General features: G+C 34.9%; 1 protein-coding gene across 4 annotated transcripts in view; it reads right to left on the bottom strand.

Annotated features, from left to right (window-relative positions):
- Positions 1–15,769, bottom strand: part of chm (lysine acetyltransferase chameau) — a 47,370-nt gene that overhangs the window by 30,311 nt on the left and 1,290 nt on the right. For 3 of the 4 annotated variants that reach the window (XM_018501896.1, XM_018501898.1, XM_018501899.1), the window contains exons 3-9: positions 14,019–14,261; positions 13,663–13,923; positions 13,420–13,590; positions 12,658–12,949; positions 12,260–12,551; positions 8,635–8,873; positions 8,167–8,353 (exon numbers count right to left, since the gene is read on the bottom strand). In XM_018501896.1, coding sequence (XP_018357398.1) covers positions 8,167–8,353; positions 8,635–8,873; positions 12,260–12,551; positions 12,658–12,949; positions 13,420–13,590; positions 13,663–13,923; positions 14,019–14,261 — 1,685 coding nt within the window. The remainder of the gene's footprint in view (positions 1–8,166; positions 8,354–8,634; positions 8,874–12,259; positions 12,552–12,657; positions 12,950–13,419; positions 13,591–13,662; positions 13,924–14,018; positions 14,262–15,769) is intronic. The other variant, XM_018501897.1, reaches the window with a different exon arrangement.

Consider the following 15,769-nt stretch of genomic DNA (forward strand, 5'->3'; position numbering starts at 1 on the left):
GAACCGGTTCTGTCTAGAACATGTGACACGCGTTTCGCCTTTTCGGGATATCCAATCGAGGACGATTTTTAAATACAGTCTGAATCTTATTAAAATCACGCAGTCGCGTTGCCGCAGCTATATTTCGGGAGAAAACGCAAAGTAAATGTCCCGTGTGGTGGGGATATATTTAGACCCATTTAAACTCCATGCTCTGTTATTAATTAGTTATTTTACACAGATTACAATACGGAAATAAAAAATCAAATCAATATATCATTGAAATACATTTCCGTTTTATTTATTCGGCCATGCTCTTGTACATATTGCAGCTAAGTTAAATTATTTGAATTACCGATTTGTCTTATTTTTGTTATCGATTTCTGATTATTCTCGATATATATCCAATATTAAAGGTTCGTCTTATTCAAAATTTCATTCTGTATTATACAACAAAAAATAATTGTGTTAAAACCAATCTTTGTTAACATTTTTGTGTTCAAGTTTTAACATATTCGAATGTTAATTTAACCGTTAGAGGACTATGAATATATAGGTCTATTTTTCCAATCTTATTAAGTAAGATTATAATTGACTGTACTCTTTATCTCAAAACATGATACTTTTAGGGCCACTATAATGGCTTCCGATTCGCTACAATAATGTTAATATTAAAAAATAGACAAAGTCTACTAAAGATTTGTTATAAGGGCTTTTTTTAATTTAAATTTAATATTAGAAATTCGAAATTCAAAATGACAAATTCAATATGGCAGCTTGACAATCGAAAAAATTTTCATAAAACTAACAAGGAAAGGGATCCAAGTATTCTCTAATTTTTATGAGCTTATATGTTGTTTTGAAAAATAAGGGACACGTATTTTTTATATATACTCTATGGTACTTTTAAGAAATAAAACATCTCTGTAAAAAATCGGTTTTCTTTCGAAGCGAATATCATCAAAATTACGAGATAGAAAAAATGTTTGAAATAAAAGTTGAATAATTTCAAGAATATTTTATAATAATAATTTAAAATTTATATTGTTTAAAAATAAAAACATTTTATTTATAAAAAATAAAAATTTGTTTTAATTATAATCATTATTATGTACTCTTGGAACTTTTATTTCAAATATTTTTTTCTAAAATATGTTCTATAGTTTCGATGATATTCGCTTCGAAAGAAAAAACGAGTTTTTTTAAGGAGTGTTTCACTTAAAGTAAGATACGGCACGTATAAAAAAAATGTGTGTCCGTTATTTTCATCTACAAAATAACATATTACAAACTCATCAATATCGAAGGAAGACACTTGGGTCTTTTTCTTTGAATATAAGACGTATGTACATTACAATACACTAGCGGTGAAATACGAATAAGGCTTATTATAGTATATAAAGATGAGGCGAAAGGTTTTATTTACGAGTATACGCAGTCATTGCTAACCTTCTAACGTTAATTTTAGTATTAGAAATTCGGCCAAATAAATATCAACGATAAGAGTACAAGGACAGTCTCTATTAAATACCGTAAAGTGGTTTCACACACGACTAACAATATATTAGAATGACTGCAATATTCACACCAAAAGAAAGGATTTGTCAAACTAATTTAAATGAACGCGGGCACTCATATAAGCTAGGAATGAATGTTTTATTCAAATTATTAGAGTAACTATGTAGCGTGGCTTCGCGCAATATCCACAAATCCTATTTCATCCTGATTTAAATCAAGGAGCGTTTCGCGTAGATCTTAATATATAGCATGTCTTCTCATAACAGAGATTCAACGTTCACCTGTATAAAGATGATTAGATCAATTTTGTGCACTTGTCAGGTTATGGCAACAACCTTCTCTTTTCAGGGTGGTTACTATAATCGATCTATATTTACCTTTGTAAACTTTGCAAGTTTAAAAACGTCAAACATAATAATAACATTATTAATGACATCTGTTAAATCATTAATTTCAAAGCATACATGCTTGTTTATATACATCATCCTTCTAAGAAATCACTCAAAAAGTGGAACTATTAATTAGAGTGACGAATTAGTCCAAGTGCAGACTTAATTTTTCGTAACATTTACATTTCACTCGTTTTGAGTGGTCTTTTGCTATTCGAGTTTTAAGTTACCACTTTAAATGATCTATAATACACGATTAAATTCGAGACAGAAATCTATTTATAATATTGCATATCGCATGTAACGTAGAAAACATTTGAAAAAGTAAAATACACATATATAGAAAATATACATCAATGATATATATTTTCTGTGTATGTGTATTTTACTTCTTCAAATGTTTATATGCAAAAATTAATACAACAATTTGTAAACAATTAGTATTAATTTTTTACACAATAATTATATTACTTCCTAATATATTCATTTTATATATATTAAATTATCACAAAAATTTGGACGGATTGTTCGGGGCATGTAAAATGTGTTAAATCTTACAAATATTTTCCAAGTATGTACTTGATGTTCGTTTCAACGACATTCGGCCCAATTATCTCTACTTGCGACAGTTAAGAAGTGTATTATTTGCAAGTAGACGCTATAGGGATGTGCGATCTCGATTTGATCTTCTAAAAGATCGATTTTTTAATCGATTCGTCAGAATCCGATTTTAAGGTAGATCGATTCATTTAATAAGAGATCAATCTTCGAAGCGTAGGAGTGGATTCAAGATATATTTTAATATATCATTTCATCTCTGTTGCTCACCGAATATTAAACAAGGATAAAATGATATCTAGAATCCTTCAACTATCGTGAATTCTGCATGGTACTAATACCATTGTCAGATTTGATTCTGACAAGTATAGACATTTAAAAAGTTGTATTTTTTTACGTAATAATTATTATTATATCTTTATTGCACTATTCAACAAATACGTTTTATAATATATGCAATAAAAAGGATTTAATATTTTCGTTAAGATCTCTACTATTTAATTGAGAATTAGTCCTATATATGTCGTGTTCCAAAGAATTCAAAGTTGTAATATCATTACTGTGCTTACACTGCTTACGTTTACACGTTACCGGTTAACATTAATCGGATTTAATATTATCTGTAGTTACAACTAGTATAATTATTATTGACAAAATGTATAAATAAATGCTAGTTAAATTCTAATTTATAACACCAATTGACAGTTGTTATAAAAACCGAATTTAACGCGTTTATATACGATATTTCGCCGATTTTACGTCAGTAGTTGAGTTCAGAACTACACAGAGATGTTAGTTTAAATCTAGATTTTTAAATTAAAATTATTTTACTCGGGAGCAAATCAAAATCATTGATGAAATCATTAAATTGACGTAGATTCGACGTCTATTCCATTGTCATATCTCACTGGGACGTTACTAAAAAAATTTTAATTAAATCGATCTCCAATAGATCGATTCATTCGGCTCCGATTTTTTAGCAGATCGATTTCAATCAATCCGATTCAAGATTGATTCAGAGATCTATTCAATTAATGAAGATCGCATGACATCCCTAGTAGACGCGGAAAGAGGCTTCGAATGGCGGAAGAACAACTCTTGTCTTCATGTCTCAGTAAACACGGCGGAAGCTGTAAACGTTCACGCCTCAATCCGACCCTCTTAATTTCTGCACGGCTCTGCCTTGGGCTTGATCAGAATTTCACCTTCGCAGAGCGAGTGGAGATGCGCGACGCGAGAGAGATGCATCGACGACAACAGAAATCGACGCCTCCGCGAATTCCTGATAATCCAGAGGGGGCGGATTCGCGCGGTTCAAGGTGAAGATTACCCAAGCGTGATTACCCAAGTTCAACGTCGAAACTCCGGCCGAGGTCGACGGCCGCGACACTCGCGAGGTCAACAGACAGATGGCTCAAGGTCAACGACCGAGTTAGCCGGGGTCAACGACCGTGTCGTTCAAAATACTGATGTCTGAATAATCAAAGGTCAAGTTACGAGAAGGAGGGTGAGCAGAGAATCGGGCTTTTATGGAGGAGATGTCAGAGCTCGTAACAAACAATTGGAAACTACTTTGGGGGATTCGAAACATCGTTTTTGTATCTTCGCAAAACTCCTGCGAAAAAAGCTTGACTGTGATCTACCGGGATTTACATACCTTCAAATCGCTAGACTGAACGACGTTCTCTGCACTAATATAGCTACCCTGCGCAAGTAAATTATGATTACAGTCTGTGTGTAATCTATCCCTACACTCTTATTAGTTGCTCGGAAAAAAGTCCGATCTAAAGCACGTAATAAAATAACGTCGTTTGTTCATTAGAAATAAAAATCACTTGATTTTCCTGTCGTAAAGAGAAAAATGCAACCGCCTAGAATAAAATTGTTAAAACTGAATTCATCTTCGAGAATAGAAATTTCTTTTTCCGCCAGCTGTTATTCTTTGCGTTCGCAGAGATCGGAAGCAAGACGGGGACAGTTCGTAATCCGGAGACCACAGGGTGACACGGAATGATACTAGGCCGGCTAATCCATACTCCGCCAAAATTCTTACTTATTCGCTACTTTCGGAAATATCGGTCGCCTCAAGATGGTAGTCGTTCCGAAACATCAAGGTTCGAGACGCCGACATTGCGGTTTAACGCGACGACAGCGACAGCGAGAGGGACGGAAAAGCGGGTACGGAAGAGAGGGATGAAATTCGACGCGAGGAAACGCGAGCAGGCAACGAGGTTGAAGCCGAGCGAGCGAAACCGGTCGATGGAACGTTGCGGGTGCTCAAAGACAAGCAAACGCTTAGAAATTCAATATCGACTCGATATTCACCGCGATCAACGGTGGTGTCGTGTTAGAAAGATCAGTGAAGAAGGAGAACAAGATGACAACGACGGTGTAATCATGGAACGTAGAAACGTAAGAGCTCGGATATTCGCCTCGGGTTTAGTAGTAAATGCGAACGTCTGATTCTCATATTGGGTCGACGTTGATAACAAGTTCCTCATAGTGGCTAGCGTACGAAATCAAACGGTCACGTTTATACACTTTAAACGCATTAATATATCTTTTAGCGTTAATATTTTGAACATGCTAAAAATGCGATAATAAGATATTAATCGAGCAAGCTTGCGTGAATGATTATTGCAAGAGTTACGCGCAAACGATAAGAGAGAAATGGATCGAGGAAGACAAGAAGCTTGTGTAAGAAGACAAAAATATGAAGATAAAGACACCGGCGCGGACTGCTTACCTATCCGAAGAAGAAGAAAGAGGGCAAGAAAGAGGCAACCGTGTGTACACGCATGAGTGATCGTCGAAGGCAAGATCTCGTGACCTCGGAAGCCGTACGAGCGAACGAACGAAGGGATACGAAGATGGATCGAAACATGGAGAGTAGCGTCGAAGGAGCGTGTGTTAAGACGAGCCAAACGGAAAGACGGGACACACGAGAAAGAGGATGGAAGGAGAGTAACACGCGCCTCGAAGAGGTAGTACCGGAAGGACGGGGAAGAGCGATGGAGACGACTAGAGCGTGCAAAGACACGCTGGGACCAAGGATGGGAAGAGGATGAGAAGAAGGAGAAGAGGGAAGAGGAGGAAATAATAACGACCCCGACGACGTCGCAGTGCCGCAGAAAGGTTGACGACCCGACGCGGCAGGCGACGCCCTCCTTCCCCTCCTGCGCCGACACCCTCCGCAATCGTCAGCACAACCCCTTCCGCAGCGGCAACTACCACCTCTCTGGGGCCACCGCTATCGGCCAACCGCCTAAACCACCCAACCACCCTACCACCCTCCCTGCACTCGCGTCTCCTTCCACCTGGTCTACTAAAGCGCATGCATAGCGTACGTACGCCAGCAGCAGGGCCACCCTCATCCCTCTCCCACACCGCACTCTTGCTCTCTCTCTCTCTCTCTCTCTCATACACACACACCCTCGCACCCTTCATCTCTCATGTCCCAGCCGTCGCCACTACCACCACAAAACACTCGAAAAAATGCGTTTGCCGGTCGCCGCCGCCGCTGCCGCCGCCACCGCTGCGGATGCAGGAAGAGAGTTACGCCCTTTTGTACGGAGTGTAACATAATTTGTCAGTCGGCCGGTAGAGGAGATACGCTGGGATCCACAGATATTAATAGATATTAATACCGTGAAACGGGAACCAATGTCAGTCTATTTTCGCAGATAAAGGGATCCGCATCCGCGCGCGTAATGTGTGTTCAGAATTACACACGTCTGTCCTGGATCCGAGATATTGATATACAATAGGAACATTGCTCCGATTTAAGGCATCTTATTCAAAAGTTGATCAAAGAGTGACGTATACGATGCGATTATTTTGAGAATGGAGTAACACTTGCAAGGCGAAAATGGAAAGACGACATCACCTATTTAAAGATATTATTATTATATCCTCGTTAAAACTACCATTTTAAAGTTGAAACATTATTTTAGATCGAGAGATAAGTGGCTCGTACGGGATTTGCAAAGAGCTCACGTATGCTGCGATATAATTTTGAACGAGGAAAGATACTCTTCGGGAACCTAACTGAATATTTTATGACGGAACACGCCCTCTTTTACACGAGACATAACGCAATTTGACAATAACAATAAAGACTATAGATGTTAAATGCAATCTGTGCTATCAGTGACATCTTCGATCGATTGTCACTGAGATTCTTTTATCACTCATTAATTATTGAATTTTGCGGCTGTTAAAAAGTAAAAGAAAAATTTCTTTTATCTAAAATACTCGTTCGTTCAAAGATGACAAGTCAAAAAGAGAATATTGATCAAGAAAATTCTGTATAACAGGATATCCCATTTTAACAATAAATAATAAACCGTGGATCGATTACAAACTAAATTAAGTTTTAAATGGCTTTTCCACGTGCGCAAGATTGAGATAGCGAATTCTTATTCAAAAATTAATTCATATTTCACACATATTACTCATAAATAAACGTTTCGGTCTGTCATCAGACCTTTTTCAATATTCAAATAATAATGTATACAAAAGACTTACAATACACTTTCATCAATAACATAACCTATTTTAAACTATGATTTACGTTGTTCGATATTCTACATTTATATAAAATTCCACGCGCATGACTTTACATCTTAATAGTCAGTCACATCCCATTTTAATCACTTTTTGACGACATATTTTGTGGCCAATTTGCGGAATTGGTTAATTACTGGCCGACTATAAGCGCTGCGACACTCTCACTACGGGGATATTGACTAAAGTTAGTCAAAAAGTCCGCAGGATAGTACGGAGAAAATATGTGCTTTGTATAATGAATAAAATGAAACAATCGAGTCGATTGAACGATAAGTAGTAAAAGTCTGACAAAACGATCAGATTCATTTGTCAAGACATCAACAATTTGTAGAACGGATAATCCTCTCTTTTATCTCACTCCACGATTCTACAAATTACATAAAACAAAGAAAGAAATAGGAAAGACTGTTTTGAGATGGATCGGAGGATAGACGTTTCCTGGTGGGAGACAAAGGAATTAGGGAAGGCGACGGAAAAGGTTTAAGTCCGGAGAAAATTTTCACCACGTCCTCACAAAGGGAGGAGGGGGGGGGGGGGGGGGGGGGGGGGAGAGAGAGAGAGAGAGAGAGAGAGAAGGGGTTGCGAGCAGGGGTGGAGATGCGGATTGGCGGCGTGTCTTGCCAACACCAGGGTCAGAGGTCGTTGAACGTCGGTAAAGATTTCGACTCCCGGCGATGCTGTGTCCCGCGGTAAATAGGCGTGTATGGTTCCCATCCTCGCTCCTTGAGGCAACGTGTATGTATACAGGCTTGGCGGCGGCGAGAAGGAGAATGGGAGAGAAAAGGGGAGAGTGAAGAAAGGTCAGAGATACGAGACACCCTCTTCTCTACGAGGCACACCCTTGTTCGCGTAATCCGTGCACGCTATAACGTGGATGCCATTACGAGGGCGATGGAGTGAGAGCCAGCTAAGCCACGAAAAGAAAACCCGGGGATTGTGTAGATCAAACGATGAAACTCATTGGCTCCATCGAATTCGGATTGGTGAAGAATTTCAAGGTATTTAGGGCTTCGCGAGAATGATTCGTTATAGCGATAATATTTTTACAGTTACAATATCGACACTCGAGAAATAACAGCAGTACAATCATAAAATATTTCTATGAAATGAATAAAGTTTGACGTGGCAAATCACGAGGTAGATATGTACTTACTTTGCTGAAGTATCCGACGGTATGACAGCCTTCAGAATCGCCAATTGTCATGACGTAGAAAAGAAATGGCTCGACATCGTAGTATAACGTTTTATGATCCAAGAAGAATTTGGCCAGCAAGCAGAGATTCTGACAATACTGCTTGTATCGCTTACCGTCCACTTCCCACACGCCTATCTTGTCCTTTCTATAAAATAATAAATCAGGTTCAAGATAATTTGGGAATTGTCACTCCATACTATTCAAATTGCAGACGTTACATAACTTTAGCACAAAAAAAATATAATCCAAAATACATACATGAAAAGTATTAAAGAGAGAAATATTATTTATTGTTATAATCTCCTTTAATCTAAATTCATCAATACTTTACAGATATATTTGTCAAAACATTATTTTATCTTTAAATATATTTCATAATATAAAATATGTTGTATGAGTGTAAATAATAAAAAATTGTGTGCTTACCTGTATACTTCATGTCCTGGTGGATGCTTCCACAGACACTTCTCTCGATGTCTCCTCAAAACTTGACGGCTTTTCGCGTACCTCAGACAATATTCACAAAGATAAAGCTTAGGAGCACGACTGTATTCCTCGGGATATGGACTTTGATACCAAACTTTCATTTCCCATTTTCCCATTTCGACGAATCTGGTGCCACCGTTTTTACCTTCTCCACAGTCAAATTCTTGTAACTCTTTTTCCTTAAAAATAAGCATTATTATATAGAAGAAGAACACAATTAATAAATATCAAAATAAAAATAAAGAATAAACGTAAGGTATTAATAATAAATTGAAAAAAAAAACGAGGATGAAAATAGGCTATAAACCAAACTAGATTTCTGTTCTAATAATTATATTATGACCTAAAGCTGTATTCTCGAAAAATATCATATGTGAAAACATACGAAAATACTACAGGATACTACGTTATAGATGCTACATTAAAGATTTCCTCAGTTTTCGTATGCAATTTTTTCAAGAATAAGGCCCTTAATTGGATAAAACTGATTTTGCAAACGTTTTAACTTGTAATAAGGTTATCCTCAGTACGATAGTCGAGTCAAAATAACTTACAAATAAAAATAAAAATAAATACATGCAACGAAAAATACGATGGAAAAACGTATGTATATGGCTCATAAAAAACATCAACCGACATGTGTGCGTTTTTTACCATATCTTGTATTTCTTTTCACTTTTATTTGTAAGTTATTGACTCGAGACATCGTATACATGTATCGTAGTGAGGATGACTTTACTATAAGTCGAAACGATTGCAAAATAAATTTTACAACAATCAAATTATAATAATTAACACGGAAATTTTTTAGCTTGACTCGTTGTCAATAGCTCACTTTCAAAACCTCGTTATTTTAATAAATATCAATTTAAATTCTAAATAGTAATTATTCATGCAACGCACGTACGCACGCACGCACGCATGTATCTCAAAAAGGAGAGATTAAAAAAAAAGTCTTATGCCCGTTTTCTACCAATACAGTTTAACTTTAATCTCAGTTCAACTAACTCTTCATCTTTTTCTAGTTTTAAGAATAAGAAAAAGATGAAGAGTAAGTTGAACCGAGATTAAAGTTAATCCACATTGGTAGAAACGGGCATTAGACAAAAATTTTATGGTTTTAAAAAGAAAAGTAGATGATGACCTTGTTTGATCTTGAGAAGATGTCCTTAAGGATAGATCAAGAGATCACATAAAAATATAATTTTAATGAAAATTCTGTGTACAACTATATCTGTGTACAACTATAACAACTACGATTATAATATAATTATTAATTAGTATGTTGAATGTAAAAAGTCGCTTTATTAAAACATAAAATTCACATCACGTTTTAAATTCATTTTATTTCTCAAATGTACTACTGATACTTCTTTTAGTCCATGAATCAATTTTTCCAGCTCGAATAATCAAAAAAGGCAATAATTATTTATTTTTATTTTTTAGTCATTATCAATTTACTTAATTGTTTAAATGAAATATATAAGGTCTCACATAATGTAGAAAAGCAAGACGTACATATTTAAAAAAAGAAAAGTCCTCTAGATCAATTTTTGTAAAAAATTCTTTTTTTAAACCAATGTTGATAATGTAAAAAGTATAATGCAAGGATACTCGAATGTTTAACAAGTCCGCACGGGTTCTCATTGCCCATCGAGCTGAAATTTGGTAGAAATTATTTTTTTGTAGATTGGAACCATTCTAGAGAGTGCTGCAGAAAGGATTTAAAAGTCGAAAAATAAGGATCACCCTAATGTATGTATATATACAGGATGGCCAACATGAAATTTTACAAGCTATTATCTTTGAAAGTATGTATCAAATAAAAAATATATTCAAACAATAGTTTCGTGATTTCGAGGACATAAGATGGAACCATTGGGTGGCCTTGTCAAGGTCGGGACAAGGTCACTTCGAAATTTTTAAATAAAACCCATTTTTCATTACATATTATTTTTGTAGCACACCCATACACTTATAAGATAGATAAAGCGTTCATACGAGAGAAGCTAAAAACAACATTAAAGGACAGCTCTACTCAAAGACATAGTTGTTTCTCTCTTTCATAGCGAGTAGCGGAGGACCAATCAGCTTGAGCGTAAAGCCGTAATCACACTACAGGCTACCGACTTTGATTCCCGACTCCCGACTCAAAGTCGATCGAATAGAGTGATTTTTATTCTCGAGTCGGCAGTCAGAGTCGGCTGCTGCTTTGCTGTGATTGGTAGAATGATAGTCGGAAGTCCGAGTCAGTAGTCGAGCCAGAGTCGGGAGTCTGTAGTGTGATTACGGCTTGAGGCTACCACTCTCGAACGTCCATTTTCGTTGCTTATTTCGGCCACTTCCCGGCCTGCCGCGGCAACCAATCAATTTACTACTAGAAAAGAAGAGAACTACTCCGCGACTATTTTTTTCTCTTTCTATCAAGTCTTCAGCTTCTCTCGTACGAATACTCCGTCTATCTTATAAGCTTATGAGCACACCTTTCCAAAACACCGTAATAAAATATTTTTTCATGAGGTATTTTTCGAATTATATACTATCTTTATTATACCAAATAAAAAGTAAAACCCAAGTGCGTGTTATTATTTTTATTATTTTAAAACCTAAGTGGTACTACTTTTATTATTTATTTAATTCTAATGATATGTATCATTTGTATAAAAGACTTGATATCAACAACTGGCTCCAAGTTATATCCTACACTTTTTCTTTCAATCAAAGTAGTAGTGGTTATTTAATTCTCTTTCAAAACATTATTATATCACAAAATTGCGTTACCTTACTCAATTCAAGTGTTACCACAAAAAATTAAAGAAGTAACAATATAAAATAAAAAAAAATTAATTTAAATAGTAAAATTTTTTATGTAAAATACTTTGCGCTACTAGATCGAATAAGGAAAACACACAATAAAAACAATTTAAAAATAATAAATTTTATCTAAATGTTAAACCGAATAAAAATAAAGTTTAATGTTTTTTTTCTTTTTCATAATATAATATTGTATTATATTTCGAGATATATTTCATAATATAAATTTGTATAATATTTCGAGATCTAATAGCGCGCGTGCCAAGTTTTTGATGAATGAGAACTTCATTATATCATTTTGGGAAGGTCGCTATGTCAGCTACAAAGATCTGATGATCTTTACGTAACCTTGAAACATTTCTCCAAGGTGAAGATTAAACCAATGACACTATTATGTCTTATGTTTCCCTCCAAACCATACAACTTTTATCCTAAATATTTTCTAAAATTGAAAACAAAGAAAATTGTAGGGAGTGATAGTTTAAAATGCAACACCCTGTGTGTGTATATATGTAATCTTGACAACGCTATTCAAGGTCATACTCACTCTTCCATGAAATATGCCACTTAAAACCCTACTTTTGTCTAAAAAATTTTTTTAAGAAAATGCGTATTTTTCAAGAAGTTAGCCTACCTTAGGTAGAACCTACGGCTCTTTTTATAGGGATTATTTTTTAGTGCTCAGAAATAAACATGCAAAATCCGTGAAATATATTTCTAAGTCTGCCCTTGTTGTAAATTGAATACTTACGATTTTTTCACTGGCTATTGCCTGAGCTTCCATAAACAGTTTTAAGTCATAATCAGGTGTGAGATTGTTAAGCCTAGGCTGTTTGTCCTTTTCGTTCCCCTGCAATTCACCGCCGCTGTCACTTTCATTACCATCACCAGTATTACCCTTCCATTTGTTTCTCATGTCTCGTACTTTAAGTTGGTAATTGCGTTGCTCAGTAGTTTGATGAACACCTTTGGGTTTCTTGGCTAGATTCATTATCGCCTTCTTACGTTCTTCTTCTCGTTTCTTTCTCTCTTTATAAAACTCTCTGCAAAAGTCAATATCATTTTATATGATTGCCATTAAACGCATATATTTTTAATTTAATTTAACATATCAATAGATCTCAAACTGAAATTTGAGATGTAACTTACACACAAGCCTGAGGCGTGGTATTGTGGTACAGTGGACACGCTTCCAGAGTAAAGTGCGAATCGAGTTTTCCAGAGAGATGACCTCGTGAATTGCAGGACGCAGCCAGCGGACATTCACGTTCCTCTTGTTGTGATGCACATGCTTGATTACAAGATGCTTGATTTGTTCTACTACCTGTGATATTGGAGGTACTGCTATTTTGTGTTGATCTACCAGAGGATTGTCTGGCAGCAGCGGACGGTCCAACGCGTTTGACAGGCGATTTGCTCGTGCTCCTCTTGCTTTCAGCTACTTTCAATGATTGCAAATTTCATGAGAATTAGCGCAATTAAAAATATGCTCAATTCGCTTCAATTTGCATTTGCTTCAATACAATTCAAAAATTGACTTTTTTTAAATTTCTTACAAAAAAGAACAAAAACATGAACACAAAACATATACTTTAAAAGCATGTACTTTTATTTCTTTACAATCAATTATTACATAAAAATTACATTTCAAAATTAAAAAATTGCAAAATTTTAACGATTCAAAACATTCAAATTTATTTTCCAAAAAATTTCATTTTTTACTTATGTTGTAGCAAATAAGCGATCTACTATCATAAGTAAGAAAAAAAGATTCGAATAAAACAAATGATTTGATATAATTTATAGAAAATCATTGCAGAGAACTTAAATTAGGATAAATAAAGAATAAAAATATAAAATTGAGCAAATGCAAAACTTTTTTCAAAATATAAAACCACGTTCTGTTAATACCTGTATCAGATTCGGAATCGCTATCTGCCTTCGCTTGTAACTGGAGCAATTTACTTCCTTTGCGTGTTTGCAATTTCCGCTTGCCTTTCGTCATTGTTTTCGAAGATGAAGCTTCATCCATATCTTTCTCACTCGCGGATGCATCTCCATCGTTGTCACTTTTTATAGCACCTGTTTAGAAAAAAAATTATATTTTTCTCTTCTTTAGTGCATCAACGTACAGCGATAAAGAATTTAACAAACCTTGCCGTCTTGTAACTGCTTTTTGCGGTTTTACTGGGGCGACTGCCGCCGAGGGTCTCTTAGACGGTACACTCGTTACAGTACTACTCGTTAGTGTATTAGATTGCATTTCTTTCTTTTTTGATTGAGGCTGAGAACTGGTAACACTTTCAGATGACTCTGAATCAGAAGTACTGTCCGAACTACCTGAGGAGGCCGAACCACCAGAACTCTTAGAACTTGCGGAACTTTCTGACTTCTGCGGTTGTACAGGCTTCACGACTATAGGAAATAATACATAAAAAACAAGTTACATTAAAAAAAAATATTTACAGTCGTTACTGTAGAAGACAGAGATAGATATAGATAGAGTTTACCAGGTCTGCTTGATGCTATAGATTTTTGCTTGGTGTCGCTCAATTTTACTTTTGCCGGTGGATTTTTGGAACATTTTACGGAATTACTTGTTGGTTTCACTGTACCAACTTTCGCCGAAATGCCGCTGTCACTTTCACTACTATTTTCTGGACTGAATATACTTTTCTTCTTTAATTTCTTCTGGACAGGTTCTGTTGTTTTCCCGGATTTCTCGGAAGATTTATTGTTAGCGCTCGCAGAACCTTAAAAGTTGTCAAAACATATTTGTCTTTTGAAACATAAAAACATTTTATTTGTAGTACTGTCTAGGGATTTATACATTGCCGATCAAAAGTTTCCAAATAAAAATATTTGATGGTATCTTGTCGTTTTCTTCGCTATTTGACGGAGATCCCTTCTTTATGAAAAGCGTTAACAATAGCCTCACGATATAAAATAAAATACATTTCCTTCCCACATCTTGAAAAGTAATCAAAAGAGGCAAAGTATATTTTGCAAGTTTAGAGAAATTAATTTACTTGTCACACCTCTTTTGATTACTTTTCAAAATGTGGGAAGGAAATGTATTTTATTTTATATCGTGAGGCTATTGTTAACGCTTTTCATAAAGAAGGGATCTCCGTCAAATAGCGAAGAAAACGACAAGATACCATCAAATATTTTTATTCTTTAAATAGGAAATAATTTTAATCATATTTATTTTTGAAGATATTTACGTTATAATAATTTATTGTGAAAAATATTATCTCAGTTAGGAATCGAACCGATCAACGTAATATATAAATTCACACCGAATTAATTAAATTGAAGATCCAGTTCAACCGTTATGGGCTTAATTTTCTATAGGTTGCGTATACAGTGTAAGAATAGAAAAAAATTTTCCTCTTTAATGTAACTTTAAAACTTTAAACTATTGTATTGCTGAGGGAAATTCTTTTGGATAAAATTTCCTCTAATTACTTGTTACTGTGAGTTATACTAACAATAAGTTTATTAAAAAAGTTATCCGTTTTATAACACTTTTTTTAAAACGATATAACTTTGTTAAAAAAGAGAGAATTTTCAAAATATGGATTTGTTAGAAAATGAGATTAAAAACTAATACACTTTTGTGTTAGACGAAAGATTACCGTGAGCAATACAATAGTTTGAAAAGAGAAAACTTTTTTGTATTTTTTAATGTCTATTTTCAACGTTCGCCATTTTGTAATACATTTTGTGTAACTCAAATTTGATTTTCATGACTCTATTAAGGAGAATGTTCACGCTTTAATTTGAGTATTGGCTAATCTCGATACATGACTTTTCGTTGAGTTGTTTGTTATTCAAAAATATTAAAAATTTGTGCTAAAATTTAGTGGCTCGTAAAATTTTTTTTGGCAGTGAGTGTAGATCTTAATCTTGTTCCTGAAAGCGAGTGTTGTGCGCAATGAGAACAGCAACGAAATAAAACTTACAAACAGCAATAGACATAAACATCAAATTTCAATTTTAAACTCAAAATTATAAATCCTAGACAGCACTGATACTCGTCGGTACTCATAGTTGGTTCTTATTTTAAAACAGTTTTAAACAATATCTCTTAAAATACTCTGCTTTAGTACAGCCAACTGTCCCAAATTTTGTGTGGGACATCCCAATTTTTTACTCTCTATAGAGGCATCCCCTAAGTCAATTATCCTAATTTATCACATAAATTAATATAAAATTCGTTAGTGTGTATATATATATATATATATATATATATATA

Source organism: Trachymyrmex cornetzi, unplaced genomic scaffold, assembly GCF_001594075.2.
Source record: "Trachymyrmex cornetzi isolate Tcor2-1 unplaced genomic scaffold, Tcor1.1 scaffold144, whole genome shotgun sequence".
In the NCBI taxonomy this organism is placed as follows: domain Eukaryota; kingdom Metazoa; phylum Arthropoda; class Insecta; order Hymenoptera; family Formicidae; genus Trachymyrmex; species Trachymyrmex cornetzi.